We start from the raw sequence: 27,439 nt of genomic DNA, 5'->3' as shown, positions 1-27,439 counted from the left end.
AATTAAATCTATATTGTAGTTAATTTCGAATATCAGAGGAACATTTCGAGATTGATACGACGAATGATAGCGCCTGTGACACGAAGTAGATCGAAACGGTTTCCCCGATGGAGTGAAAAAATGCGTCCGTTTGGAACAAGATACCCTTGGGAGCACTGCAAAAAAGCTGTGATTCGAGCAAGTGGAACATGATCTGGAAAGCATGGATACATGTTAGGTGCAGTTTTATCAAGGTGATTCATAATAAAATCTTTGGGATTAAAACATTCTTGTATTCTTCGATGATATTCAATCTTTATTTCTGATCAACTGAGCTGTTACAAGAATATTTGTAGTGTTACAATAGCTCCATGCACAAATTGCAATTGTAAATGCTGACACGTTTCGTTTACATCTCTCTATACTGATTTGTATATGTGCATTTTAGGACTGGTAGTTGGTTGGCTCCTCACACAATCGTGATATTAATTGGTGGTTTTCAATGGTGGCTTCTCCCTCGTAGAATTATGTTTGTTTGACACCAACACCAGCGTATATCTTTTGGGTTTCAAATTCAGAGGTTATGTCCTTTTCTCCTTTTTTATTGGTTTTAATCAGCCTCTTGCAATAAAATTAGGAAACGACTAGAATATGCATTAGATTTGCTTTTTTTATTTCAAAGCAAGATTTACACTTGAAGGTGCCACTTTTTTCGAATTTTATGTTTTCCCTCAAATATATTTAGAATGGAAGGAAGGAATCCTACACTACTAAAACAGAACAAAAACTAAAATTAAAATAACTTCTGCTCATCTCTCTAATGCATTGCTATAAATGACAGGTTGCAATTTATATATAGATCAATCATTCGTTCACTTTTATATGGACAATTTGTATTTGTGACACATATGTGTAATGCTCGTGTACTCGTGCACTACACCTAAAGCTATACAGATGTACAATATATCGTAACGAAACAAATGTGTATGAAGGTTTGAAACAAAAATTCAACGATTGCGCGTATGTGAGAGAAACAATAACATCGAACAAGGAGTGATGGGACGGGGGCGGAGTGGAGAGTTCACTGCGCTAGATGCTTGCCGCCCATTACCTCGTATCACACTCAACTACTTGATTTTCCTCGACCGAAATCAGTAGTTGGCGATGGGATTTGCAGCTTCTCCAGGGCTGCCTCGGCCATCTTCTTGTACTTGCCTACCAGTTCCGGCAAGTCATACGCAATGGCAATGTCCAACTTGTTAATCGGACAGCCACGGAAGTATGTGCAGGTCTCCGACAGTTTCTGGAACTCGTACAGTGGGTTCAAGTGGAAGAAATCACGGTACACGTCCGGATCGGGCAGATCGTAGCGGGAGATGTTAGTCAACGTAGACAGACCTTCGTAGATGTGGTACTGCTGTGGGTTGCCAATGATCTGCTCGGAGATTTGCTTCTTGTTCGCGAATAAGGTCTTGTGGTTGTAGTAGGTCGTCAGATAGCAGTCGACCATCTTGGCATGGTTGCGCACACGTACCTGAAAGATGCGTTTGAATGAAGATTTCATTGGGATTTTCGTTAAGGAGAAGTAAGAACTCACAGCAAAGCGACGTGCACTAGCAATTTTGTTCTCGATTCTTTTGTCGATGGCCTGACCCAAGTCGAGCAGCAGAGAACGTTCCTGGGCCTGAAGTAGACGCACTGGAGCACCGGTTTCGTAAGGATTGGACCACAAGGAAACGGTGTACATCACTGGCGGCTGAGCGGAGGACATCAGTGGCGAAATGTTCCAGATCAGGGCACCCTGGACGCGGAGCAGCTCTTCCGGTTTTACCTGGTCAGCCTTATTGAGTAAGATACGGGTCTGGCGGAGAATGGAGAAATGTTAAGGTGTATACGTTTCTTCATAAAGTAAGGGACCTACCTGATATTCTCTTCCCTTAAGTTGATCCAAAATGGCTTCAGTTTCAGGTCCGACATCGAGCTTGGAAGGATCGTATACCAGGAAGATAATGTCAGCCCTATCGATAAACCACTGGCAGGCATCGTTGAAGGGGAAGTACTGAGACACCTGTTTGCGCACTTCAAGAATTCCAGGAATTTCGACAATGTTGACCTGTGAAGGCAATCAGAAAATGTATCTGAATTAGAATCGGTTATTCATTTTCACAGACAACTATATATATCTCAATATCGGCATACAGTGCAGCATTATACGATAAATTCCCACTTCGCCAAACCTCGGAAACACTTGTAGATCTTCGTTGTTACATGGAATCGTTTTGGTGTCTTACGCGCAATTATTTCAGATTGTGCTAGAAATAATCTATAAAATCTATATTATTTTGCCTTTTTCGTATAAAGTGAGTTCATAAACATTTCTGAACTAATGAGAGATATATCTTTTTTACTTTTTATCTCGTCCATTAAATTTTGATAACCCCTCTCGGTTTCGTTTCTCGAACGCGACGAGCTCAAAAATAGACGCTCTTGCGCTTGGTAAAGCTATTTTAGTTTCGTTTGCGTCTAGCGTGTGCTGTAAATGTAGATGACCGCCACGATGGCAGTCCAAATGTCAGCGTTTGCCCACCAAAAACGCACGCAACGCTAACAGCTGCTGCTGGCACGTTACTACAATGTGGTATTGCGAAACTCAATCTAGCATTTTCGGTAATATGAAATAAACTTTATGTAATATTCATTAGAGTACCTCTGTTGAAAGCTGGCATTTTTCAACAAACGTGACCTATACATTCAGTTACCTCTGTTTATGATAGCCAGCAATTTGTTAATTTGCCCGATGATTCACTACTATCATTACTTACAATAGATCAACTATTTCTAGACGGTGGATTTAGAGAATGCACCGACGTTTTGGCAACTCAACAAACGTAGGTCAAGTTGTTGAACCGGCTGACCTGACATTTCACCCACGTAACTTGGCTTACCCTTTCAAGGAGTTTGTTTGGCAGTTTGTGGCCACGTAGACGGTCCAACAGCCCTTGGCCGAACTTCTGCAGTCCAGAGAAAGTCCAATCGGCAGCAAGCTGAGTTCCATCTAGCACTTCTGGTTCATCTCCGTGCATGAGAATGTTGAAATAAGCTGGCGATGGTTCCGCACCTGCAATGTAATTAGTAATAGTTATAGATCAAATAGAGATCAATAGTTCCACTACTTACCAGTTCTGACCGAATTGGGAGTGTACTCGTTGTGGGTCAAATAGTTCAAAATGGTTGACTTTCCACCGCTCCACGGACCCATGAACAGGATAAGCGGCTTGGAGAAGATTTCTGGGTCGCCAAAGTGACGATTACTGAGATCACGGTATTTATACAGGTTTTCCAACGGTTTGATGGCGGTGTCGTAGATTTTCTTCAGATCACGAAGGATTACGTCAGCGACCTTCTGGAGGGCTTGTTCCTTTTCGGCTGATTGATCGTTGATATGGAGCAATTCGTAAATGTGCGAAGTATCTCTAAGGTTCGATGGGATTTTGTACTCCTAGTGAGACACGAAGAATACACACATACACAATTGAGGAAGGAAGTGAAACAATTATTCGACATTATTGAAAAGAGCGTGTTTATGAAAAAGATAGAGAATAATTTTCATTACCAGTAGCAGGTCTTCCTCTGGCAGCGGTTCGGATTCTTCGGCACTTTCTTCTGGAGCAACTTTCACAGCCTCTTCCGAAGCTGGCACGGCCTCTTCTGGCGTAGTTTCTACCTTTTCTACCACTTCTTCTGAAGCTTCTTCTTTGGGTTCAACCAGTTCAGAAGCCACATCAGCTTCCTCTGCTGATTCTTCAACGACAGTTTCCTCAACCACTACTTCCTCTGCACTTTCAGCCACAACTCCTTCAGCTGGTTTTTCCTCAGCAGACACAACTTCCTCAACGGTAGCTTCTTCAGAAATTGTTTTTTCTACTGATTCAGCAGGGGCTTCTTCTTCTACACTGGCTTCTTCTGCAACTTCTTCACTCGCAGTGGTTTGTTCCTCTTCAGCTTCAGGACTTGCCTCATCTACGACTTCTTGGCTGGCTTCAGTATCTGCTTCCGCCGATGGTTCCACCTCATCAACTATTTCAGCTTCTTCGTCTTCCTGCAATCCAGTGTCGTATTGTTAGACTTGGTAAATAGCAACGCAGTTTCCAACGGAGTGGATTGGTAAAAATATATTCGATTTTGATCCCCAGCCCCGCCAAAAACGTTCAGTAACAGGTTATACACAGGTCCAGGTATGGTAGCGCGGTCAAGGTTTTTAATTGATACATCGGGGTTTTATTCTGTACCTCTGCCTCTGCACTAACTGTAGATTCATCATCTTCATCTACAAGTTGTTCCGTTTCTTCGCTCAACGTTTCGGCTTCATCCTTCTCATCTTCCGCTGTTTCTAGTTCCTCATCTTCGTCATCTTCGTCATTATCAGTCTTATTGTCGTCATCTTCATCCTCGTCCATTTGATCTTCATCTTCGTCTTGTTCAAGTTCCTACACAATTACATACAGTTTTCAACACAACCCAAGTTTTGAATTGATGTTGAAAGCTATACCTGATCATCATCATCATCTTCGTCTTGATCCTGATCAATTTCTGTACTAGCCTCAGCCTCATCTTCGTCTATCTCATTGTCTATAACGTCATCATCTTGATCATCTTCCTAAGTAGTTGTTCATAACACAAAGTTATTTTTCATACAAGTTATGTACAAGTCGTTTCTAGAAAACTATACCTGCTCTGCACTTAATGTATTTTGCTCATCCTCTTCATCATCCTCCTCATCATCAGCAACATCTTCTTCACCATCTTCTTCCTCATCTACATCTTCGTCATCTTCCTATGCAACAATACATTAACAGTTCAGTCCTTTAACAATGAATCAAATTGATCATCAGTATGTGATCGCATTGATTACATTGCGTTAAACAACTGTACCTGTTCAGTGCTGATGGCTTGTTCTGTATCATCTTCCTCGTCCTCTTCATCTCTACCCTCTACATCTTGGTGATCTTCGGTTTCATCATCTTCATCCTCATCCTCTTCATCTTCCTAAACAACAAATTGAAGACTGTAAGTTTGTCTATATGATCCGTCACTCATTTTTAAAACTAAATCTCGAAAACTTATTCATACAGACTCAAGTAAAAAAAGTATACAAACTTACTTTATCGATCCTACGTGTTAAGCAGGCGGAATTCTACACGTACCGTTCTGTACCAACTCAACTTTTCACTTTTAGAACGTTTAATTTCCGGATTTACAAAACGACGAAAGTAAGATTTTCAACTTTTGCAACCTAACCACTACTTTCGCCGCCCCGCTGTATGGAGAGACAAAGTGACTTAACCACGAATCAAAACAAAACACTACTTGAGCCGATTTTACACTGGTAGAAAAACGTCGAAAGTAACTGAATGAAACGGCTTATCATTTTCTTATAATTATTTTTGTGGGAAATAATAGAAACTACCTAGTTTTTGAACGTAAGCTGAGTGTATGCAAAATTTGAGCGATGTACACGGCGAAAAAATGTTAAAAAGGTGATTCATTTTAAAACAGTTTTAGAAGACAGGTTGTGATTCTTCGCAATTAGTTTTCTCAAAACCGTATAAAAGTTACTTACGTCGATTTGAAAAAGTAATCGAGAAATGTCGTTTCAAGGCTGACAAGTTATACCTGGCCATCGTCACCGTTGTCGTCTTCCTCTTCTTCTTCTCCGTTGCCATTATCTTCTTCTTCTTCTTCTTCTTCTTCTCCGTTGCCATTATCTTCTTCTTCTTCTTCTTCCTACACAATAAAAAATAACTAGAATATTCTAGAATCCCATTCGCAGATTCACCACTCACGACGATGTTGGTAAACGTGTAAAAGTGTTACCTGTTCAGCACTCAATGTCAGTTCTTCGTCCTCTTCGTCATCACCATCGTCCTCAGTCATGTCTTCGTCATCTTCTTCCTGTAAACATATCGTAAAGGTTGTCATATGATGTCCAGTTTATATAAGAATCCAATCCTTGCGCTTCCTGAGCAACAACAAAATTACGCTTAAGTTTGCTCTTACGCTCGCCTGCCTACCTCTTCCCCATTGTCTTCGCCCTCCTGGTCAGCTGTTTCCGCACTTAAGTCCTCTGCAGCAGCAGCCTCTTCGCTGGCTGGCTCGGTTTCCTCATCTTCTTCGTCTTCAGTAGCCTCTTCGTCGTCCTCAGGTTCATCTTCAGTGTCATCACCGGCTTCTTCTTCGCTAGCTGCATCTACGTTAGTTTCGTCAGCTTCCTGAGGTCAACATAAGGTTTGTCAGTCATAGGATGAGAGTGTATGGCGTCAAGTTGTTTTAGGTTCAATTGGTGTACTCTTAATAAAGCCAGAAGTGATAACAGCACATAAAACGGTTTTGGCGGGGTATAGAGGAATAGAGATACATATGTGTAAAAGTACAAGCAAGAACGTTGCAACTGATGGTTTGAAATCCGGGTTTTGTCCGGTATAGTAACCTGCAAAAGCGACTGTGAACTTGGCAGAACAGACACGAATGGTAGTTTACAGAGAAACAAGAAATATTATGGGATAATGCATTGCAAGGTCTCGATTGTTCAACGATCAACGGTGAAACCGGTTCGCACTCTGTTAATGTTCTTGAAAATAGGTTACCTCAGCTTCGGCACTAGCCGTTTCGTCCTCTTCTACCTCCTCGGCAGCTTCATCTTCTTCTTCCTCTTCGTCGTCTTCAGCTTCCTGTTCCTGACTTTCTGTTGCAGCTTCATAGGCCTGCGCATCTTCATCAACCTCCTCTTCGTCTTCCTCCTCCTCCTCTTCTTCCTCTTCAGCTGCTGCTTCTTCGGAAGCAGTTACCTCATCTTCTTCGGCATTTTCCTCGCTGCCCTCCTCGATGGGTTGCTCGGTAGAATTGTCGAATAGGGCCTCCTGTACCTCTTCGGATGGCGTCAGCTGTTCGGGTTCGGGAACATCCTGTTCAATACTGGTTTCCTCGGCGGCAGTGTTGTCTTCCTCCTCTTGGCTAGTAACGTCTATTGGCGATTCGGTACTACTGGGCTCCTCCGTAGCTGCTTCCTCTTTACTCGTCGTCTCTGGTGATTTGAAAATTGATTATAAATTTAGGAAAATATAGAGTTCAATGTATTGTACTGTACCTCCTGCCTTTAGTTCGTGTAGTGCTTTTTCGATATATGGTCGACATTCATATTCTGTTGGGGCTTCTGCTTTAACTTGGAGATCTGATTGAAGACAATTGTTAAATAAACGTTAGAAAATAAATTACGTCCAATTCTTGCGAACGAAATCAGTGTATGCCTCTTTCTCTGTGCATCGACGGGTGGTTTATTTTTAATAGTCAATTATTGTTTGTAGCAACGTAATAGTAAACGACAACAGCTTCGTGTGCAGTAGATGTGTGCCAAAATGAAATCGACTTCTGGCAGCGAATGAATGTTGATCGGGTTGATCATAAATTGTGTAGAACATAATCAATCTGCTGCATACATCACCAAACAGCACCGAAGGTTCTGAAGCAGAGGCGGGACATGGACTAGGATTTTGTCACTGACACCCCTTTGCTTCTAACCCCATTTTCATGCCAGTTTTTACCATGAGAATAAGAAATCTTTTCGTCTGGCTTGTAGCGACTAAATTCCTCAAAAATAAGAAATTGAAGACCACTTGCCAGAAAAAAGAGACCTAAAACATGCCGAAAAGAGACCAAACAGGAACCAAGAAACCACAACGAAATTTAATAGGAGCCATAAGATAAGAGTTTAACTCTTCATAGTCTGCTCTCATTTCTCTAAAATCAGAGACTTTTTTTCAGAACTGCTTGTGATATTACGACAAATATTGAAGTATGTGTTTTTTCATGATTTTCTTTAGAAATTTCATCGGAAATTTATTTAGATAATGTTCCGGAACTTTCTAAACGAGCTCATTAGGGATTAATTCTCAAGGAATTTCTCCACGAATTTCCCTAGGGAATTTCTCAAAGCATTTTGTTAAGGATACCTCAAGAATTCCACCTGGAGTTTTTTGACAGAAAAAGAATTTTTCAAAAGATTATTTCAGAAATCAACTGAATTCCTGCAAAAATTCTTCGGGATATTTTTTCTAAAAAGTCATAATTCTTTCAAGATCTTGATAAGTTATTCTTTAATCGATTTTCCTGGGACATCCTCCAAGATTCCCGGTCAAAACTTTTTAAATTAAATCAGTAATCTAGAAGTTTTATGGGTTACCTTTAAAACTGTCTTTCAGGATTTATATAAAATTTCAACTGAGGATTTCTCTAAAGATACCTTAAGCTCCAGAGATTCCTTCTATGATTTCTACAAAAAATCCTTCAGTGATTCTTGGAAATTTCTCAAGAAAGTATTGATTTTTTTGAGGAATGTCTCTTGGGAAATGCCAAGGATTTTTTTGTGAAAAATAATGCCTTGTTCCAATTCTAGAGTAACCTTTGATAAAAATTGGGTATATTTTAAAGTAACCCTTAATGAACAAGGATCTCTGAAATAACTCCTGGAAAACATTGGACAAAAGCTGTGGAATTATAGGAGGAATTATTGGAAAAATTGCTGTAGTATAAACTAGTGTGAAAACTTGGCTTGGATAAACTTTTAAATAGGAATAGGCATAGGAATTTTTTGAGCAACTTTTTAAGGAATGTTTGGTAAAATTGCAAGAGTAATACATAGATGCAATATTGGAAAAATTTCTTGAAAAAACAAACAAATTTTTTGTAAGAACCCTCAAGAAGTTTTGGATTTTAGGGATAAAACGTGGATAAATTATAAAAGGAATCCACATGAAATTCTTGCGGGGTTTCTCTCTCTTGGGATATTCTTTTTTCAACACTTTGGAATAATCCTTTTCGGATTTCCTCAGATGAAATTATGTAGAAATTTTTGGAAGATCTTCTAGAATAACAACTGGAGAATTCGGTTGAAGTTTTAGTGAAAAAGGAGGAAATTCTAGGATAGTTTTGGCTGAAAAAATCAAAGGAGGAAATTAATGGAGGTAGTAGCTTTGGAGTTCTCAAGGTTTTACTGGAGCAAATTTTGCAGAAATTCTTCTAAGCATCTTTTGAAGCTGAGCAAGCTTGAGCAAGCTTTTGCTTTTGCTTGTGCAAACTTGGAGCGTCTGTACTTCATGTTAGGAGTGGCTCACAACAGCGTCTGTTCCCCATGTCAGGGGTGGCTGATCATCCTCCGTGTGCCAGAGAAGGACTCTAAACTAAACTGTGCACTATGGCCCTCCGAACATTTAGGGGGAATGGTGCTCCAGAAATCTAGGGGGTTGGTGTCAGGCCCAGCAAACCAGCCGCATAAAAAAACAACGAATAATCAACGAGAGAATACGAACCGGGACAATCGGCGAAGACCACAGCGATGTAAAGAAACTAGCGATTGAAAGCTCGGTATGTGAAACTGTAAATCTCTCAACTTCATCGGGAGCACACGCATACTCGCCGATGTGCTGAAGGACCGCGGATTCAGCATCGTAGCGTTGCAGGAAGTGTGTTGGAAGGGATCAGCCACACCACAGCAGACAGAATCACAAATCGACCACGTTCTGATTGATGGACGGCACTTCTCCGACATTATCGACGTCAGGACCTATCGTGCCGCTAACATCCACTCTGACCACTATCTGGTGATGGTCAAACTGCGCCCAAAACTCTCCGTCGTTAACAACGTACGGTACCGACGACCGCCCCAGTATAACCTAGAGCGGCTTAATCAACCGGATGTTGCAGCTGCATACGCGCAGCACCTCGAGGCTGCATTACCGGAAGATTGAGCTGGATGAAGCCCCTCTTGAGGACTGCTGGAGAACAGTGAAGGCAGCCATCTACAATGCAGCTGAGAGCAACGTCGGGAAAGTGGGATGGAGTCGACGGAACGATTGGTTATAGACGGAACGTGGAACGTTATAGACAGAAGCGGCAATAGCAGATCCGCCTCTTTCGGAAGAAAAACGCCGCCTGGAGGAGACGGAGTGCGAGGAGATGGAACAGCTGTGCCGGTCTCAAGAAACAAGTTCCACAGACAAACAGACGTAACACTTAGAACAAATCTCTATCAAATTCATAGTCACGAGGACATGTACGCCCAATACTAAAATCGGTGTGTTTGGCCGACGCCCCAACAGATGGCGGTAGTGAGCAAACGTCAAACACGAACAAAAACGATGCGAGCGCTGCGGGTGGCGGATTGGCCACCTACCATATTTTCGAATCAACCGTTAAAAAGGTAGTCGATGGACAACGATGGGAGTGTGACGTCTGTTTGTCTGTGCAAGTTCTATCCAACGTACCCCGCAACGGCTTCGTGCCGCGAGCCGAGAAGTGCAGGGATAAGGATGGAGCATTTTAACGGACGAGCGTGAGGTGATCGAAAGGTGGAAGCAGCACTTCGACGAACACCTAAATGGCGCTGAGAGCACAGGCAATGAAGGACGGGATAACGGAGGAAATGCCTTCATCAGTACTGCGGGCGATGGAAACCAACCAGCCCCACTTTGAGGGTAGTTAAGAATGCCATTCACCAGCTCAAGAACAATAAAGCTGCTGGTAAGGATGGTATCGGAGCTGAACTCATAAAGATGGGCCTGTAGAGGCTGGCCATTGGTCTACATCGGCTGAGAGGCACAATCTGGGAAACAGAACAGCTACCGGAGGAGTGGAAGGAAATGGTAATATGCCCCATCTACAAGAAAGACGACAAGTTAGATTGTGAGAACTTTCGAGCGATCACCATTCTAAATGCGGCCTACAAAGTGTTATCCCAGATCATCTTCCGTCGTCTGTCACCTGTAGTAAACGAGTTCGTGGGAAGTTATCAAGCCTGTTTCGTTGAAGGCCGATCGACAACTGTCCAAATCTTCACTGTACGGCAAATCCTCCAAAAATGTCGAGAATACCAGGTCCTAACGCATCATCTTTTCATATACTTCAAGGTGGCATACGATAGTATCGACTGCGTAGAGCTATGGAAAATCATGGACGAGAACAGCTATTCCGGAAAGCTCACTGAGACTGATAAGGTGTGGAAGGTGTGCAAAATTATGTGAAGGTTTCAAGCGAACACTCCAGTTCGTTTGGATCCCGCCGGGAACTACGACAAGGAGATGGACTTTCGTGCCTGCTGTTCAATATTGCGCTAGAAGCTATTATGCGGAGAGCCAGGCTTAACAGCCGGGGTACAATTTTTACGAGATCCAGTCAATTTGTTTGCTTCGCGGATTATATGGACATTGTCGGCCGAGCATTTGAAAAGGTGAAAGACCTGTACACCCGCCTGAAACGCGAGGCAGCAAAAGTTGGACTGGTGGTGAATGCGGCCAAGACAAAGTACATGTTAGCTGTTGGGGCCGTGCGCGACAGGGCTCGCCTAGGTAGCAGTGTTACGATAGACGGGGATACATTCGAGGTGGTCGACGAGTTCGTCTACCTTGGATCCTTCCTGACGGCTGACAACAACGTTAGCAGTGAAATACGGAGGCGCATCATCAGTGGAAGTCGGACCTACTATGGCCTCCAGAAGAAGCTGCGGTATATATTCCTAGAATTCTTGGTTGACTCAGAATATCTTTTACATGCAACACAACAATATAATAATAATAAAATCAAAGCACCATATCCCTCCCCTTGGTTATGCGACCTTGCCGCGATGGGAGGGCATAATCCATTAGCCCATATGATGGAAACCAAAGGCGTAGTGGTGGTATCACATTTTGGCATTTTTTGCTTAAAGCCGCGTCATAATTCATATGGCATAGACGCAATAATCTCGGATGTGATCCAACGGACATTCTGCGTCATTGATAGAATTGATGCCCATTTCAAATAATTAATCTATTCGAAGTGGACATTAATACTATTGGTGACGTTCAGTTTGCCTTTTGCTAACCAGAATGATCCGTAGCCACTCTTGCTATTAGCTAGCTAGATACATCGTTATCATATACGACGTAGGGAATACTTAGGAACTCTTAGGAAAATGACTAGTAGATTCACTGAGTAGAAATAAGTGGCGACAATCTTATTTTAATATGGTTTTTACATTGCCATAATAAGAAATACCTCTTTTGTAACAGCGGTATAAATAATCTAATTCCAGCTTCATTTTCGCAAAATTTACAAGTAGAAAGTAGGCGTTGTGAAGCATTGCATTTGCTACCGAAAAGTGAATCTTGTAGGAGACTGTAATAGAAGCCTAAGGTAACTTTACTCTTCAATATTCACTATAAAAATGACTATGGAAAGTAAGACGCTGAGATCGATCGTTAAGGGGACCAATAAATACTTTTAACAACAAAAAATTAAATTAACTAGAACTACTACTAAACAGCCTAATTTTGTTAAGACTTGACGACAATTGACATTTAAGACTCTAATCTTACGTAAAAGGCAGGAGTAATCAGAATAGCACTTGAATGACAAATTATTCAAAACCATTTCGACTAGACAGTATTAGTAATGACACAACAACACTACTATTTCAAATAAATTCTGATGGAGCTGCTGATTTTCACACTGCTTTTTTTTCTCAGAAGCAAGGGAATATGGGTACTTTTCAAAAACTACCACGTCACAGTACTCATAAAAAAGCAGTGTTCATGTGGGCGCCATTGCCTAGTCCGTCTGAGTATTGGTCCTGGTAGAGGGGAAACTTGGCCAGCCTTGACAAGTTAAGCTGTCAGGCAGCTCCAACTGAATACCATACCATCAAAGCACCATATTGCTCTGTACTTTTTTGCATATGCAAAGATTTCAAATGTTCATAGATCACGCTTGTAGATCTGGAGTCTGTATTCCGGAGTATTTTGAAGTATATGGTAGGTATGACCAATAATATGTTATAATATTTCATAGATTAAACACGTCTTCACTAAATTACAGGGCATAAGTTGCAAATAAATCAGATTTTATCCGCGAAATTCCTCATTTAATTGTCTCAACCCGACACGAATGCCCTGACGAGGATAAAGTGGTTAATAAATAATAATAATAATTGTCTCAACTCAATTTAAGAACTTTGAAAAAAAAGTTACGTAACTTGAATTTACCTACAAAGAACTTCATAAATTGCGAATTTAGTGTATTCAAATATGATTTTATGATCTGTAGCGAAACGCATATGACAATGGCATTACTATTTACTTTGTACTGTGCATTGAAAACTGTCATGGTGCAATGTTATCGCCATCCTTAATCCATATCATCCTGCGGATCATTTTCAAAATCTTTCTGTATCTGACGTCACATGAACAAAAAAAAAACGCGCTGATAAGAACAAGACAAAGTAAATACCAATCCCATTCTAAAAACCACGTATTGCGATGAAGACGGGAATGAGTGGTTGGCCTGGCGACATTGAAATCGAGGTAGATCATCAATTTCCATGTCAAACGGGTAGCGAGCCCGAAAATAGATCCAAAAAGTTAGACAACCCGGCACATTTTCGATCGTGGCGACACCAGGAGCTGATCGTCTCTGGTGCGCGCGGCAACTGCTGCTCATCCTCATCCTCCTCCGGTTAACCTGAATCTATGTCAAGAGCAAGATGTACGTAAGCGTTAATTTTGCGGATTCGAACACAGATACACCTATATCTTGGAAAGACGATCGCGACGTACGTATGTTGCACCGATGCGACGCCACCCACGTGGGATCAAAAGAAAACGCTCTATTATCAAATCCCGCCCATAATTTGTAGTGCATCTGTGTGACGTGTCTATTGTCAAGGGTATTAGGTAATACTTAGAGAAGGTACCACACCGAACTGTGAACGGTTTTAGAAATTTGATTGACAGTGTCTATTTTTTGCCAACAATTTATATTTTTAAGTGGCGTCGCATTCAAGAAATGCACCCAAAATATTTGAGATTGCGCGACGGCAGATTGCATCTTTCTAGCACAGTCGACGACGTACTGAATACGTTTTTTGAATACATATTAATGCAAACGTGAAACAAAAGAAAAATGAGCAATTTGTTTGGCTAAAGGTTACTTTTTTAAAATAACGAAAATGTGGCTATGACAATCGGTGACATCTTTACCGTTGGTTTATGAGTTTTTAAGTTCAAAAATAAACTGTTGAATAAGAACCACGAAAGCATAAGCTTTTCGAATTTTCTGTTATGGACAAATGCACTTGTTTTGATAGATATTCATGCAGTTACATACATTCTTTTTGTAATTATGTATATTTATTAGAGTAGTTAAAAAAATCGATTTTGCTCCACATCGCTTATTCGATTCTAGATCAAATTCTGAGTGTGCTCCTAAAATTTGAGTTCATTTGGATGAAAACTGAGATAGCATAAGTCCTTCAAAGTTTTATGGGAATTACTATGGGAAAGGCAAGCAATTCATTTAATCGATCATAGTGTTTGCCCTCGTTCATCGTATTCCAACCGGACGTCTCAGTAATTATTTATCGGCTAGATCAAATAGGAATTCTAAATCTTTCAGGATCAGTAAAGAAATTGAATCCTAAGGATTTCCAGCGAAATCTTGAAGATTATGAGCGGAATCTGTGGATTGCTAATGAATTTCTGGGATTCAGAGCGGTATCCTATGATCTCTGAGCCGGTAGTATTGAGAAGTTCCCAGCGGTATCGTGAAGATTCCTTGCGAGATAGTGGAGATTAGAAAAGAAGGAATATTTCGAGTGCAGAGTTGATATCCTTCTTTAGCATTCGGAACTCATATATTTTCCCTCTCATTTCATTATAAATTTTTACAAAAAGTGGCCACTTCTTTTGCAATTCTTAAAAAATATGAATAAAATATAGCACACCTTCTTCTTGGCAATACGTCCTCTCTGAGACAAAGCCTGCTTATCAGCTTAGTTTTCAATAAGCACTCCTACAGTTATTAACTGAGAGCTTTTTTGACCAAAGTTGCTATTTGCGCATTTATATATCATGTGACGCGTACGATGATACTTTATGCCCAGGGAAATCAAAGACATTTCCATTACGAAAAGACCGAACGGAAATCAGACCCAGACACCTTCATCTTGGTTTTGCTTTGTAGCCGCAGGCTTTAAACACTCGGCTAAGTAAAGCCCCCGCACAAAACGTATCAGTTAACCTAAATCTTATCCTGAGTTTTTTACATGGCAATAAAAGTTACACTGAATATTAGAAGGCATTGTAGTTTGTTCTATGCTTTTAACCTTTAAATAGTCGCAGTGGTAATATGTCTCCGACACTGAAAAAAAATGCTTTTAACTTTCAATTAAGAATGTTTGAATTTTACATGATCGATTAGATAAAATGTCAATTTAATTGAAAACAAGAAATCTACGTAAATTTTTATTTTTCAAATGTGTTCATAAAAATAAATTTAATATTAATAATAAACTATCGTTGGGAGTGAGATTGGACCAAAAATGCGTATGTCATAATTGATTTTTAAACAACTTTTGTAATTTCACTTCAAATGTTCTCCTGAATATGGAAATAAATTCATAAGTAATGTATAGGCAGCGTCCATTTATTACCATCCAATATTCAATTCTAAAATGAAACGCTTGAGCCTACTCCCCCCTTCATCTGCGTTACGCAATTTGTGGACGGCGCCATCTTCATCTTCATCGCTTCATTAGGACAAACAACAATTTATATGAAGGACATAAATGTGAGATTTCAAATTAGTATTCATCCACCTTAAAGTGAGATTTTGTATGAAACCATTATTTAAAAAGGTCTTATTTACAACCTCTTTTAATCATTTATTAACCCTCTAATACCCAAATTTTTATTAATCGATCTGAACATAATTTTTGGTTATCTAAAATCGTTCTAAACCCGTTTTGGGCAACGGCTTATTTTTATTCGCAAACCTATGAATTTTGGATTTAAAATTTTATAATTTTTATTTTTGAACATCCCTATACTTTTTCATTTTTTCTCTAAGCCTCTTCTAGTTACTGATTTTTGACAAAAATAAAAAATTCAATTTTTTACGGCGCTTTTAAAAATATTGAATTTAATTTTTTTCTGGATTTTTTTTCTATTTTCCGTGTAATTAACGAAAAAAGGTTTAAACTTATTTTTGTACCACCAAGCTCTTCTTCTGTGAGAGATTTATCGTAGAAAAATATAGAAGGTTCGATTATTTATATTACACGTTAAATGCACCCAAGGCATTTGTAAGTTATATAAGAATACAATTATTCAAACAATTTAAAAAAATATAAAACAGTTTCAAAAATCGTTAAAAACTTTTCTTATATGCGTGTTATGAGTCAAGGTTTTAGCCAAAACTAAAATCATTTTCATTTCCGAGCTACGAAAAAATACGAAAAAAATTCCAAAGTGTACCCCTTCTAAAGGCGGGGTTTGGTATTAGAGGGTTAAACAGAACCTACTAGCTTCAAGAATATAGTAGCTGTAGAAAACTACAATGTAAATTACATTGATATTCTCAATACTTGCTGAAATATTTATTTCAGAATATGTTTTGGCTCAATGTCAGTCCCGACTACGAAATATAATAATACATTTTTTAGCGTTTAAATATGCCGTCCAAAAGCGCCACTGTGACAAATGCGAACACAGTTTAACTTATACTTTATTTTCAATAAGATCATTAATTTTAATGAGCAATTCGCGCTGCATCCAGGTCGCCATCGGCATCCATCATCAGAACTCTAATTTTATGTCACTGATCGCTAGTTTTTGATACAACTTAAGGGTGGTCATTTCGGTTGTCTCAAATTGGTGGACCCCTCGTACGCCAGCTAACTAAATAGTTTGCGAAAAACCCAATTTTTTTGATAAATTTAGGTATTTTTTCTGAGACATATCACTCATATTTCCCTTTGAACGCATAGTATACTTAGTGGCATCGTAAAGAGGAAGGATATAGCTTTCATCTGAGACAAATTTTTTGGCAGCCATTTTTAATTTGGCCGCCATTTTTAATTTTGTTAGAAAACTAGGTTTTTCACCGTTAGCGCACCATCAGATAGCTGAGGAAAAACTGAGTACGATAGGCTATAAACACTAGGTGACCAATGGCATTTACCCTATGAAATGAACGATTTTCTAAATTATGTTCTACGATTTTGACGTATATGGCGAGTGCAATCAATTTTCAGTCGTTCATGTTTTCTTCGAGTCGAGTGAAGAATAAGAGCATTAATTAAAGTGAAAAAACCTGGCGGCCATCTTTGATTTTGACGCCATCTTGATTTTAAGTAGTAGAACAAGTTTTTTACCTTTTGTGTATTTGGTACCAGAATGATTCTTCGGTATATCTTCAAGTTCAGGAATAGCATTCATTCTTTCATTTATTTGGTCCAAAACCATTGATTGAAAGGAACAATCAATGGAACAGTTGAGATAAGATAAGAATGAAAGAATCTGATTGTTTTTTTTTCAATGAATGCTTGATAATTCAACAAGATGAGCGCTAAAATGGTAAAAAAAAACATTGAACCGCTTTAAACCAAGATGGCATCGAACTCCAAGATGGCCGCCAGATTTTTGAATCTCAAAATGATACTGCTGAGTATTGGCATTACGTCCACATTTTGGAAAAGCCTCTCAGCTGCTTAATTTCGCTTTTTTATATGCCCAACATTACTTTATGGCACAGAAAATCAAGGAATTTTTTAGCTCAAAAACTTAAAATTTCCTCTATAAATAAATGCACTTTTGGTAAGGTTTTTCTAGAGTTGTGTTTGATCCTTCGACCTTGACGCTTGCTCCTGCGGGGGCCGGCGATGAGGGCAGGATCAAACATGTCGCGCGTCGGTCGAGTGAAAGTGAAAAAGTGGCGTGATCATTTAGTTGTGTTTGATCCTTCGACCTTGGCTTGATCGGTATGTTCGGCTAGGGTAAGTGAAAAAGTGCCGCGTTCGATAAGTTTTTTTGATCTTTCGACGTTGACGCTTGCTCCTGGGCAGTGCGTCAAGAAAGCCCGAGCAGTCGTCAGTTGTTTTCCCTCTCGGGTCGCGCGCCTATTTTCTCTGTGTGTTTTTATATAGCCGAGCAAACGAGTGAAGCTGAAGGTGGATTGTTGCTGCTCAAGGATGACGGATCAATTGGTGAGCTCGTTTCATGCTACTATTTCTAATTTATAAAATATGTATGATTGCACCATTAATCGTTACAACGGTGAGACTAACTATGAAAGGTTCACTGTGAGTGTCGACATGAACTCTGATTCATAAATTATTTACGTCCAATTTTTTTTTCTCAAAACACCTTTTTCCTTTTCCTTTTATTTTTGTAATTGAAAAAAAAACTTTGAATGGTTCGACACTACGAGTGTAGAATTGCGAAAGGTTCACTTTATTCAACAAACTTTGATAGGTTCGTCACCTCAAGTGTCGGCATAATTTTTCTCTACATAGATATTGTTCATACCAAATGAAAATATTATATTTACATATAAGCATATTTATAGCCCACAAATAATTATTTATCATGGTCTAATCGCTTATCAAAGTGAATCCTGTGACCCAACGATCCTCCCCATTAACAAACATCCCTCCCAGTAACCTTTGTGGAGATGCAGAGGCAAACACGGTCTCCAAATAGCAAAGGTTACACACTAACATTCCTTCCCCCAATCCCACCTGACTGCAAGGACGTGGCCGGCGCCGTTATTGACCATGTATAAATAGAGGCACTGAATTATGCACACTGAAGAAGATTATGGCCAATCCCAGCCGATCTTCTAGTTGATTCTTTGTGCATTTTCACTGACCTCGGTCAATCACGGAATAGCAACCATTGATATGTGTAGTCAGTCTAAGCATTAAGTTTGCTATGTATATAAAAGGAAATATGAGACATTTCACGCGAAGAAATACCTAAGATTTATGCAAAATAGGCTTCTCGCAAACTATTTAGCTAGCTGGTGTACGAGGGGTACACCGGCGGCCTGGTTTCAGCGAGAATTTCTCTAATAAAATCATTGTACGATGACTATGATTGAGAGTGTTTTAGTTATTTGTCTGCATTATGAGCACGGTGCTTCATTTACCGTTATTATCAAACAAAAATAGCCTTCAAAACTTTAAACGCTTTTTTTTTCTGGCGTTACGTCCCCAATGGGGCAGAGCCTGCTTCTCAGCTTAGTGTTCTTATGAGCACTTCCACAGTTATCAACTGAGAGCTTACTATGCCAATGACCATTTTTGCATGTGTATATCGTGTGGCAGGTACGAAGATACTCTATGCCCAGGGAAGTCGAGAAAATTTCCAACCCGAAAAGATCCTCGACCGGTGAGATTCGAACCCACGACCCTCAGCTCGGTAGGTTTATTTACCTATTCTACACCTATGGGCAGATTTCTAAAAAACAAAATAGACGAAATTTTGAGTTACTATGTAACTATGAAAGCCGTTGATTTTTAATTTATTAACATTGTATTTCAATACTGGAAGCCGGTTTAGAATGTTATCAATAATATAAACTCATTCAATTTTATAAGAACTTATAATAATCAACTGATTATGTAAAGGCTCGAGTGCTCGGGTGTAAAGGCTCAATTTTATAAGAACTTTTAATAGTCAACTGATTATGTAAAAACTCGAGTGCTATTATGCAGTACGGAGCCGATTTAATTTTGTAAATACAAACTTCATTGATCAACATAAAATTTTCAATAGTACAATGATCTTAAGTTCTGGTGTCCAAAACCAGCCCCGCAGCGTTAAGCTCGCAGCTAAAGATCGTGGGTTTTTAACCCGTCAGTCATTATATTTTTAGTAACGGAGATAAAACTAAAACTAAAACTGTTAACACTTGCGTGATTTTATCCACAATTCAAAAAATAATTTAAATTAATAACCTAAAATAAATTTTCAACTTTTTAAATAAATTTTACGGAAATTAGCATATTTAAAAAATGTTTGTGGCCCTTTTCATTTCACATTTCTGTTGCAAACGAAAATCTCACCGATTGGTGATGAGGTACGCGTCTGGCTAGAATTTTTTAAGATACCAATACGTTAATGCTTCCAGTGGATTAATCTGAACTGTCCAGGAAGCACCCCAGTAGACAACGGACTATCATACAAATAAATCGACTCCGTAATGCCTTGTAGCACTTGAGCCTGCACATGATCAGCTAAATATGATAAGTTCTTATAAAACCGAATAGTTGTATATTGAAATACATTGTTAATGAATTAAAAATCAACGTTTTTGTCAGCTATGCCTTAAAAAGGGGTAACTTAAAATTTTGTACAAGTTATTTTGTTTTTATTCTGCCCAGAGTTATAGAGTAGGTATATAAACTATTTGGCTTCTAAAGTAACGATGACTTTTTTTTTTAAATAACTGTAAATGAAACACCATGGAGAGTGTATGTTGCTCTATACGCGTTAAGTATTCAGAGCTAGATACGTTGCTTTTTAGTTGAGATTCTAAATTCCTTCTCCTTCTGAATCACTCCAAGCTGTAGTATACTGGTGTCATATAAATATTTGTAATCACAAAATAATCAAAATGTTCCTTAAGAGATCCTGGGGATCCTTAGCTGAGTCTAGGAGTATCCTAGCTAAATCCTGAAGAATCCTCACGGGATTGTATGTTTTTTTTGCCTAGTCGATTTCTAAAAATTTTCAGCGGGTTCTTGAGGATACTGAGCGGAATTTAGAGATTTCTAGCGGAAGTGAGGCGCTTTTTTGCGGGATCCTGAGAATGTATAATTAGTTATTTGGAATGAATTTCTATTTTGGTATTTTGAGTATTTCTTGCCAAATCTTGAAGATTCTGAATAGGTTTCTAGCAAAATTTAGGGATTGCTCGAGGTAGTCTGGGAAATAGACTTTTGAAAATTACCTCTGGAGAGTTTTCAGCAATATCGCGGCCCACCATTGACTGTTCTATACCGTTTTGTGATCTTTTCTCTATGAATTTTTAATCCATATTCCTATAAAAATTCTATTGGAAGCTATATCAATATTCTGTTTTGAAACACATCATTATTTGTATGTACAACAAATGAATTTAGCTATTTATGTTTGCTTTTGAAAGCAACATAATTTGAAGAGCAATCACCATCTCACCGATTTTTTTCAAATTTTCCATCTTTAGAGTTTAAAAGATACAGTGATATTTGTGTTCATGGAATTAAAAACTTTACTAAAAAATAAATCATTGAGTTCGAAACACTCAGAACATTTTTTGACAATACCTTTCTAATGAAATGTATTGTGTTGTATTGTATTTTTGTATTTTGACACAGTTTTGAAACATTGTGAAGTTCTTGAATAAGGATTACTTATGCGATTATTGTTTTCACATGACTCATATATACGAACAGTGGATATAAACCATTGAATGCATTTGAGCGATAAAATGTATATGGAAAGTCTGTCTCACTTAACATATCGGTATATAGTTTTTTAACATATAACGAATGTACTTCAATTCTTAATTTACATGATCTCAGCAAAATTCACATAAAAGGGGTTCAAATCAAAATAGCGTTAAAAGAGGCATGAGCGGGTACTTGTGCACTGATGGTATTTAAATTGCTTTTTACTTGTTATAGTAATAATAAACCCAATTTCTATACAATTATTGGATAAAATATCGATTATGTCCCACTTTATGTTACACAAATTTTTCATTTCAAAATTCCTATGAGAGTTTCGGGTAGCTAAAATGAGAGTAGATCAATCAATTTGGAGTTATGCGTTTTTGACGCATTCTTACTCACGACGATGACGTTACTCGAAAGCGAAAACAGGTTTTTTTTAATTAACTGATGTTGCTATATTAATTGCTTGTTAATGGGTATATTAACAAGTAGCGATGGATAAATCATTATTGTAGGAACATTATTGGATAAAACATATCTCGCGTTCAGTATCATAAGGTCATAATTAAAATGATCAATTTCTGTTAATCGACTAGCTAACTACTTGGCCTAGTGAAAGTTTTCGACTGTTATTTTTGATTCATTAGAAAGTACTCATCGTACGTCGAGATGTTGAATCTTAAAATGTTTCGAAATTCCAAATACTAATCCAAAAAGAAAGTCGATGAAGAGAAATCGATCACTGCAGATACGCCTGTATGATACTGAACGCGGGATATAACGAAATCTACTCATTTCTTATCATAACATAGAAGTGGCTTCCTAAGAATCGAATAACACCTACTAAAAAATGGAAGCCTTGATCACCTGTGGATTGACGCCACAAGTTTGTCTAGCACACAACTTTTTCTAAGATTCGTTTGTTTCATGTCAAGCCTAAGTGCACTCCTTCTGGCGACGAACGGATTCAACGGAAAAGTCGTCGCGGGATGTTAAAAATAATTCGCTAACCTCACTCACTGTCATTAGTCGAAAAGGAAACCATCATACCCATACGTACGCTGCGTTGCTAGTTGGTCTCGTAGATATCGCCCACCAAAATATTCATACACACATCACCGCGATCTATCTTCTGAGAAGGATCAGCTGAATTTTTCCAACCATTGCATAATAAGATTATATAACAATCGTAGCTTTTCTATCTTTCAATCTACGTTGCACTTTCTGTGGGGGAGCTTTTCCTCTGAACCGAGATGGAAGGGACCATTATCCGTTGTGTTTTTTTTTTCGAGTCCCATCGACGTCGATGCATCGAGATGATATTTTTGAATTGCACTCACTGATTTCCTATCGGCAAAATTTCACATCTTTTTCGGAACCTACCGTGCACCGAAAGGGTGAACAGTGCAAGTCCTAAAAGGACCCACACCGATAACCGCGCCATGCTGGAATTCCGTTTTTGCTAACCACCGTCCGTGCTTGGGCCTTATGAGGGAAGGCTTTTTCCTAATTTCGGGATCAACGTGGAGAAAAATCAGAGGAAAATCAGTATTTTCATCAAATATCCGAGTCACACTGTCGAATTTTTCAGGTTCAAAATTCTCTCACTATCCAACGCGCGCACACACACACAATCTCGCGAGGCAAGAAAGTGAGCAAGAAATAAGCGGAATCGTATCGCAAAAATCGCACTCAAAAATTTTCAAACTGTCGTTTTCTTCTTATTTTCAAAATTTTTTACGTTAGATTTTTTCTCGTAATGTCGTTTTTTCTCGTTTCAGCTGGGGATTTCTTCCATTCGCTTCGCACTTTTATTCTCGGTAAAAAAAAATTGAATCATGCAACAAGAACACAACTCAGATCACTCACTATCACATTAGTGTTTCGAAGTTCCGTTTATAAATTAATCAGTCTATTCGGTGAGGATTCGTTGTAATGCTTCACGCATTCAAAACCAATTTCGAATGAACAAGAAAAAAAACTCAAAAATCACGATTTTCAATTCTTAAAAATAATTCACTATATCGAGAGGACGAATCAAGTGGAAACTCCCGCACGACCTCCACCTGGCAGGCAAGTTCGGCTGATTGTTGGCGCAGTGCTAGATATTTGCTCTGGCTGAAGTCACATTACAGAATTACGTGTACTCGGTTTTGGGAAGGAAACCGAGAGAGCGCGAGAAAGTTAACCGGGATCTTCTTGGGACTGCGATATTTGCTGGGGCAAATATTATCTCCACCGCATATCTCTCCTTGGCAGCCAGGGTGGTTGGAAAGTTTTTGTGGAAGGTAAAATCGTGGCTACTATAGCTGTTTGATTGATATGAATTCTTGCTAGTATTGATACATGGAATAGTTAACAATGTTAATTGCAATTACGTAGTCTCTGCATGTTGATCGCGGATACATAAATTTCATTCAATCGGTAGTTTAATGGCAGCAATACATTTTTCGAACCACCCTAGAACACTGCTCAATCCATCCAAGATTTGTTCGCAATTCATGAGGAGAGAAACGGTTATTTTTAACTAAACACATCACCCTCCGTACGCGCACGTTCGCCCTCGCACATTTTCCTCCAATATTCGAGAGTTTTCATAAGTAACGTACTACGGCGATAATGGTTCCCTCGCGGAATATGCCGTGAAGGGTTCGGATAGACCGCACGGTGGTTAACGCTCGCGACTCTTCAAAATCGTACGCGTAAACCTGCCCTAGAACCCTCTAGTGCGTGATCGATACGCATCACCGTGAACAACATCGCACACTGCACTGACATGTTAATAAAAAAAAGGCTTGCAAGCAAAACCAGCACGACCAGAGCTACCACAAACCGAAAAACGACGAGCAGACGACGGTCTATCCCGGTCCAATCCTAATTCGAAACAGAAAATCTCACGGGACATTAGGGAGGCTGCTGTGGACCAAAGTACAAAAGTGTCATTTCCTAAGCTGCGCTGAGTAGTTGGGCAGTCGTCTCCACCAGGGTTTCGCAACCGTTGGCTCACGGATCTATAGGGGGGCGCTAAGACTTCTCAGGGAGTTCGCGAAGGCATGATGGAAAATGTTGTTCTTATTTTATATCAGCTCTTCCCCTTCAAATTATCTTCCTATGGATAACCGTTCTAAATGTTTCAAATCATATGGAAAAATCTCTGCCGCTGCAGGCAACTCCTATTCCGTCTCTTCATTAATCCCTACAAAAAGTCATCAAAAAATGCACCTACTTCTAGTAAAATGTTTCCCTCTGATTTTGAATTTTTAACTGAACAATTGAATCAAACGATTGATGCAATGTTCGAAATCACCAAAATGGCTGAAGCAGTTCAAGTTGGTGTAAAATTTACTAATAAAATTGTTAACAACGTTTCTCTAAAGCCTCCACATATTTTTTTTTATATTGCAAAATTGGAATGCTCGTTCTTTGAATGGTAAAGCGGACGAGATGTTTAATTTTTTAACAGTTGATAACATGCATGAAACTTATTTGAAATTTGAATCCAAATACAAAAGAGATCGAAACTTTTTTGTTTATCGTAATAATCGACTTGATGGGACATGTAAGGAAGCTGCAATAATCATGAAACATCAACTTTTTTCGTCATTTGAAACCAAAGGTTTTGAAACTTTGAGTGTTTCTGTCAAAACACAGCTTGCTAAATATACTTTCATAGCTGCCTATTTGCCTTTCCAATGCACTAGGGCCTTCCTTAGCCGAGTGGTTAGAGTCCGTGGCTACAAAGCACAGTCATGCTGAAGGTGTCTGGGATTGATTCCCGGTCGGTCCAGGATCTTTTCGTACAGGAAAATTCGTTGACTTCCTTGGGCATAGAGTTTAATCGTACCTGCCACACGATATACGAATGCGAAAATGACAAGTTTGGTAAAGAAAGCTCTCAGTTAATAACTGTAGAATTGATAGAATAATTTAAAGTTATATGTCAAATCGTGTACTTTTTTTTTTTTACTTATCTCGTTTATTTGGCAGGCTCAGGCGCCGTAGGGCATAACAGAGCCGAAATCTTTTCTTTTTTTTACATTATTTACATTTTGAAATTTGAACTTATTTTAAAAACTATGTTAGTTTGCGGAAGTTTTAAGGTTAGTGGATACATTTGAAACAGGGAAGGAAAGGATTTTTTGGAATTTCTTAAGCTACTTAGACTACTAAGCTGATGAAGCTTGAAGGGACAGGATGTCCAGATCTGTAATGAAACTAAACAGAAACGGTTTGTGGGAGACACGACGAGAAGAGGACAATTTGAATGGGAAAAAGAAAGACAGGGATCGAACACAATCAAACCCGGATATTGATACGCTTCAAAAACAGATGGATTAAATTCATATATTCTAAATCAAGGCCCGCCAACACTTCCCTGACAGGTTTCTGCTGTTTTCCTCGGATCCGGAGAGTTTCAGTCAGCTCAGATCTGACGCCACGATGCTCAACGCATCCCCACACAACATGTTCGATATCCTGGTAAGCCACGCCGCAAACACAGAGATTGCTTTCTGAGAGCCCAATACGGTGGGTATGCGCGCTTAACGAATAGTGATTGGACATAAGCCGACACATGCCACGAATGAAATCACGGCTCATGCCCAACCCCTTAAACCATGGCTTTTTCGACACCTGTGGAAATATGGAATGCAGCCATCTACCCATTTCTCCGTCTCTCCATTTCTGTTGCCAGCTGATCAAGGTCTCCCGACGGGCCAATGCAAAAAATTCTTCGAAGGCGATTTGACGCTCGTAAACATCGCCTTCTTTAGCGCCTACCTTAGCCAGAGAGTCCGCTTTCTCATTGCCAGGAATGGAGCAATGCGAAGGGACCCAAGCTAGGGTAATAGTGTAAGAGCGAATTGACAAAGCACTCAATGCCTGGCGTATTCTATTCAGGAAGTACGCTGAGTGCTTCACCGGCTTCATTGACCGAACAGCCTCCAGAGAACTTAAACTGTCGGAAAAAATGAAGAAGTGCTCGGGTGGGAGAGAACTGATGTACTCTAAGGTGTAATGTATAGCTGCTAGTTCAGCAACATATACAGAACATGGTTTTTGAAGCATGAAGGAGGCGCTATGAGAAACGTTGTAAACACCGAAACCAGTGATATCATCCATTTTTGACCCATCAGTGAAGAACTGTCGGCTCTCGCTGACATGCCCGAATTTACTTGCAAACATGGGAGGGATAAACTTTGAACGAAAGTGATCTGGTATACCATGGATATCTTGCTTCATGGACAAATCAAATACTACAGAGGAACAGTCGAATTCTAGGAAGTTATCACGATTGGTGTTAACCGAAGATGGGCTAACCTCCAGCGTCATGTACCAGTAGTACACACTCATGAAACGAGTTTGAGGGTTATGTTCAAGCAGCTTTTCGTAGTTTTCAATAACCAATGGATTGAGAACCTCCCAACGGATGAGGAACCTGAGTGTTAACTCCGCGAAACGATCTGTCAGGGGCTGTACTCCTGAAAGTACCTCTAAACTCATTGTGTGAGTCGAGTTCATGCAGCCTAGCGCGATGCGAAGACAGCGGTACTGAATCCGCTGTATCTTCAGCATATGTGTTTTCGCCGCGGATTGAAAGCAAAAGCTACCATACTCTAAGACCGACAAGATGGTTGTTTGGTACAGCTTGATCAGATCTTCCGGATGGGCTCCCCACCATGTTCCGGTTATAGTTCGCATGAAGTTGATTCGTTTTTGGCATTTCTGTGTCAGATACACAATGTGTTTCCCCCAGGTGCATTTGGCGTCGAACCAGACCCCGAGATATTTAGAAGACAAGCTATGAGTGATTGTCTTACCCATGAGTGTAAGCGGAAACTTGGCAGGTTTGTGTTTCTTTGAAAAGACAACCATCTCAGTTTTCTCCGCAGAGAATTCGATACCCAGCTTTAAGGCCCAAGTAGACAAATTGTCCAGAGTATCTTGTAAGGGTCCTTGTAGTTCGGCTGCTGTTGGTCCTGTGACAGAAACAACACAGTCGTCTGCAAGCTGTCTTAACGAGCAATTTTCCATGAGACAGTCATCAATGTCTCTCACATAAAAATTATAAAGAAGGGGACTCAGACATGATCCCTGGGGGAGACCCATGTAGCTAATTCGTGAAACTGACAAGTTGCCATGAGTAAAACTCATATGCTT

The 27,439-nt window shown here is 39.5% G+C and overlaps 1 protein-coding gene across 9 annotated transcripts; it reads right to left on the bottom strand.

The window, feature by feature from the left end:
* Positions 1-272: 272 nt before the first annotated feature.
* LOC5576722 (sarcalumenin) lies at positions 273-24,203 on the bottom strand. Of its 9 annotated transcripts, none has more exons than XM_021837670.1 (12): positions 24,114-24,203; positions 22,664-22,786; positions 7,124-7,207; positions 6,624-7,060; positions 6,051-6,248; positions 5,854-5,931; positions 3,593-4,078; positions 3,157-3,478; positions 2,925-3,097; positions 1,901-2,092; positions 1,577-1,840; positions 273-1,513 (listed from the first exon to the last, which is right to left on the bottom strand). In XM_021837670.1, the coding sequence occupies exons 2-12, from the start codon at positions 22,722-22,724 to the stop codon at positions 1,103-1,105; spliced, it is 2,706 nt and encodes a 901-aa protein (XP_021693362.1). In that variant the 5' UTR covers positions 22,725-22,786; positions 24,114-24,203; the 3' UTR covers positions 273-1,102. The 9 variants fall into 9 exon arrangements, with proteins under 9 accessions (XP_021693362.1, XP_021693366.1, XP_021693365.1 ...); XM_021837674.1 differs by lacking the exon at positions 24,114-24,203 and adding an exon at positions 23,890-23,908; XM_021837673.1 differs by lacking the exon at positions 24,114-24,203 and adding an exon at positions 23,301-23,427.
* Between the last annotated feature and the right edge of the window lie 3,236 nt (positions 24,204-27,439).

This window comes from Aedes aegypti, chromosome 1 (assembly GCF_002204515.2).
Source record: "Aedes aegypti strain LVP_AGWG chromosome 1, AaegL5.0 Primary Assembly, whole genome shotgun sequence".
Classification (NCBI taxonomy): domain Eukaryota; kingdom Metazoa; phylum Arthropoda; class Insecta; order Diptera; family Culicidae; genus Aedes; species Aedes aegypti.
Note: the sequence above shows the minus strand (reverse complement) of the source record. Positions and strands in the feature narration are given on the sequence as shown.

Coding starts and splice junctions, on each gene's coding strand:
- LOC5576722 (XM_021837670.1), bottom strand. CDS start 22,724: ATGGCGCGGTTATCGGTGTGGGTCCTTTTAGGACTTGCACTGTTCACC. Junction 7,208..22,663: donor GTTCACCCTTTCGGTGCACG/GTAGGTTCCGAA, acceptor GTCTTCAATCAG/ATCTCCAAGTTAAAGCAGAA. Junction 1,841..1,900: donor TTAAGGGAAGAGAATATCAG/GTAGGTCCCTTA, acceptor ATTCTCCGCCAG/ACCCGTATCTTACTCAATAA.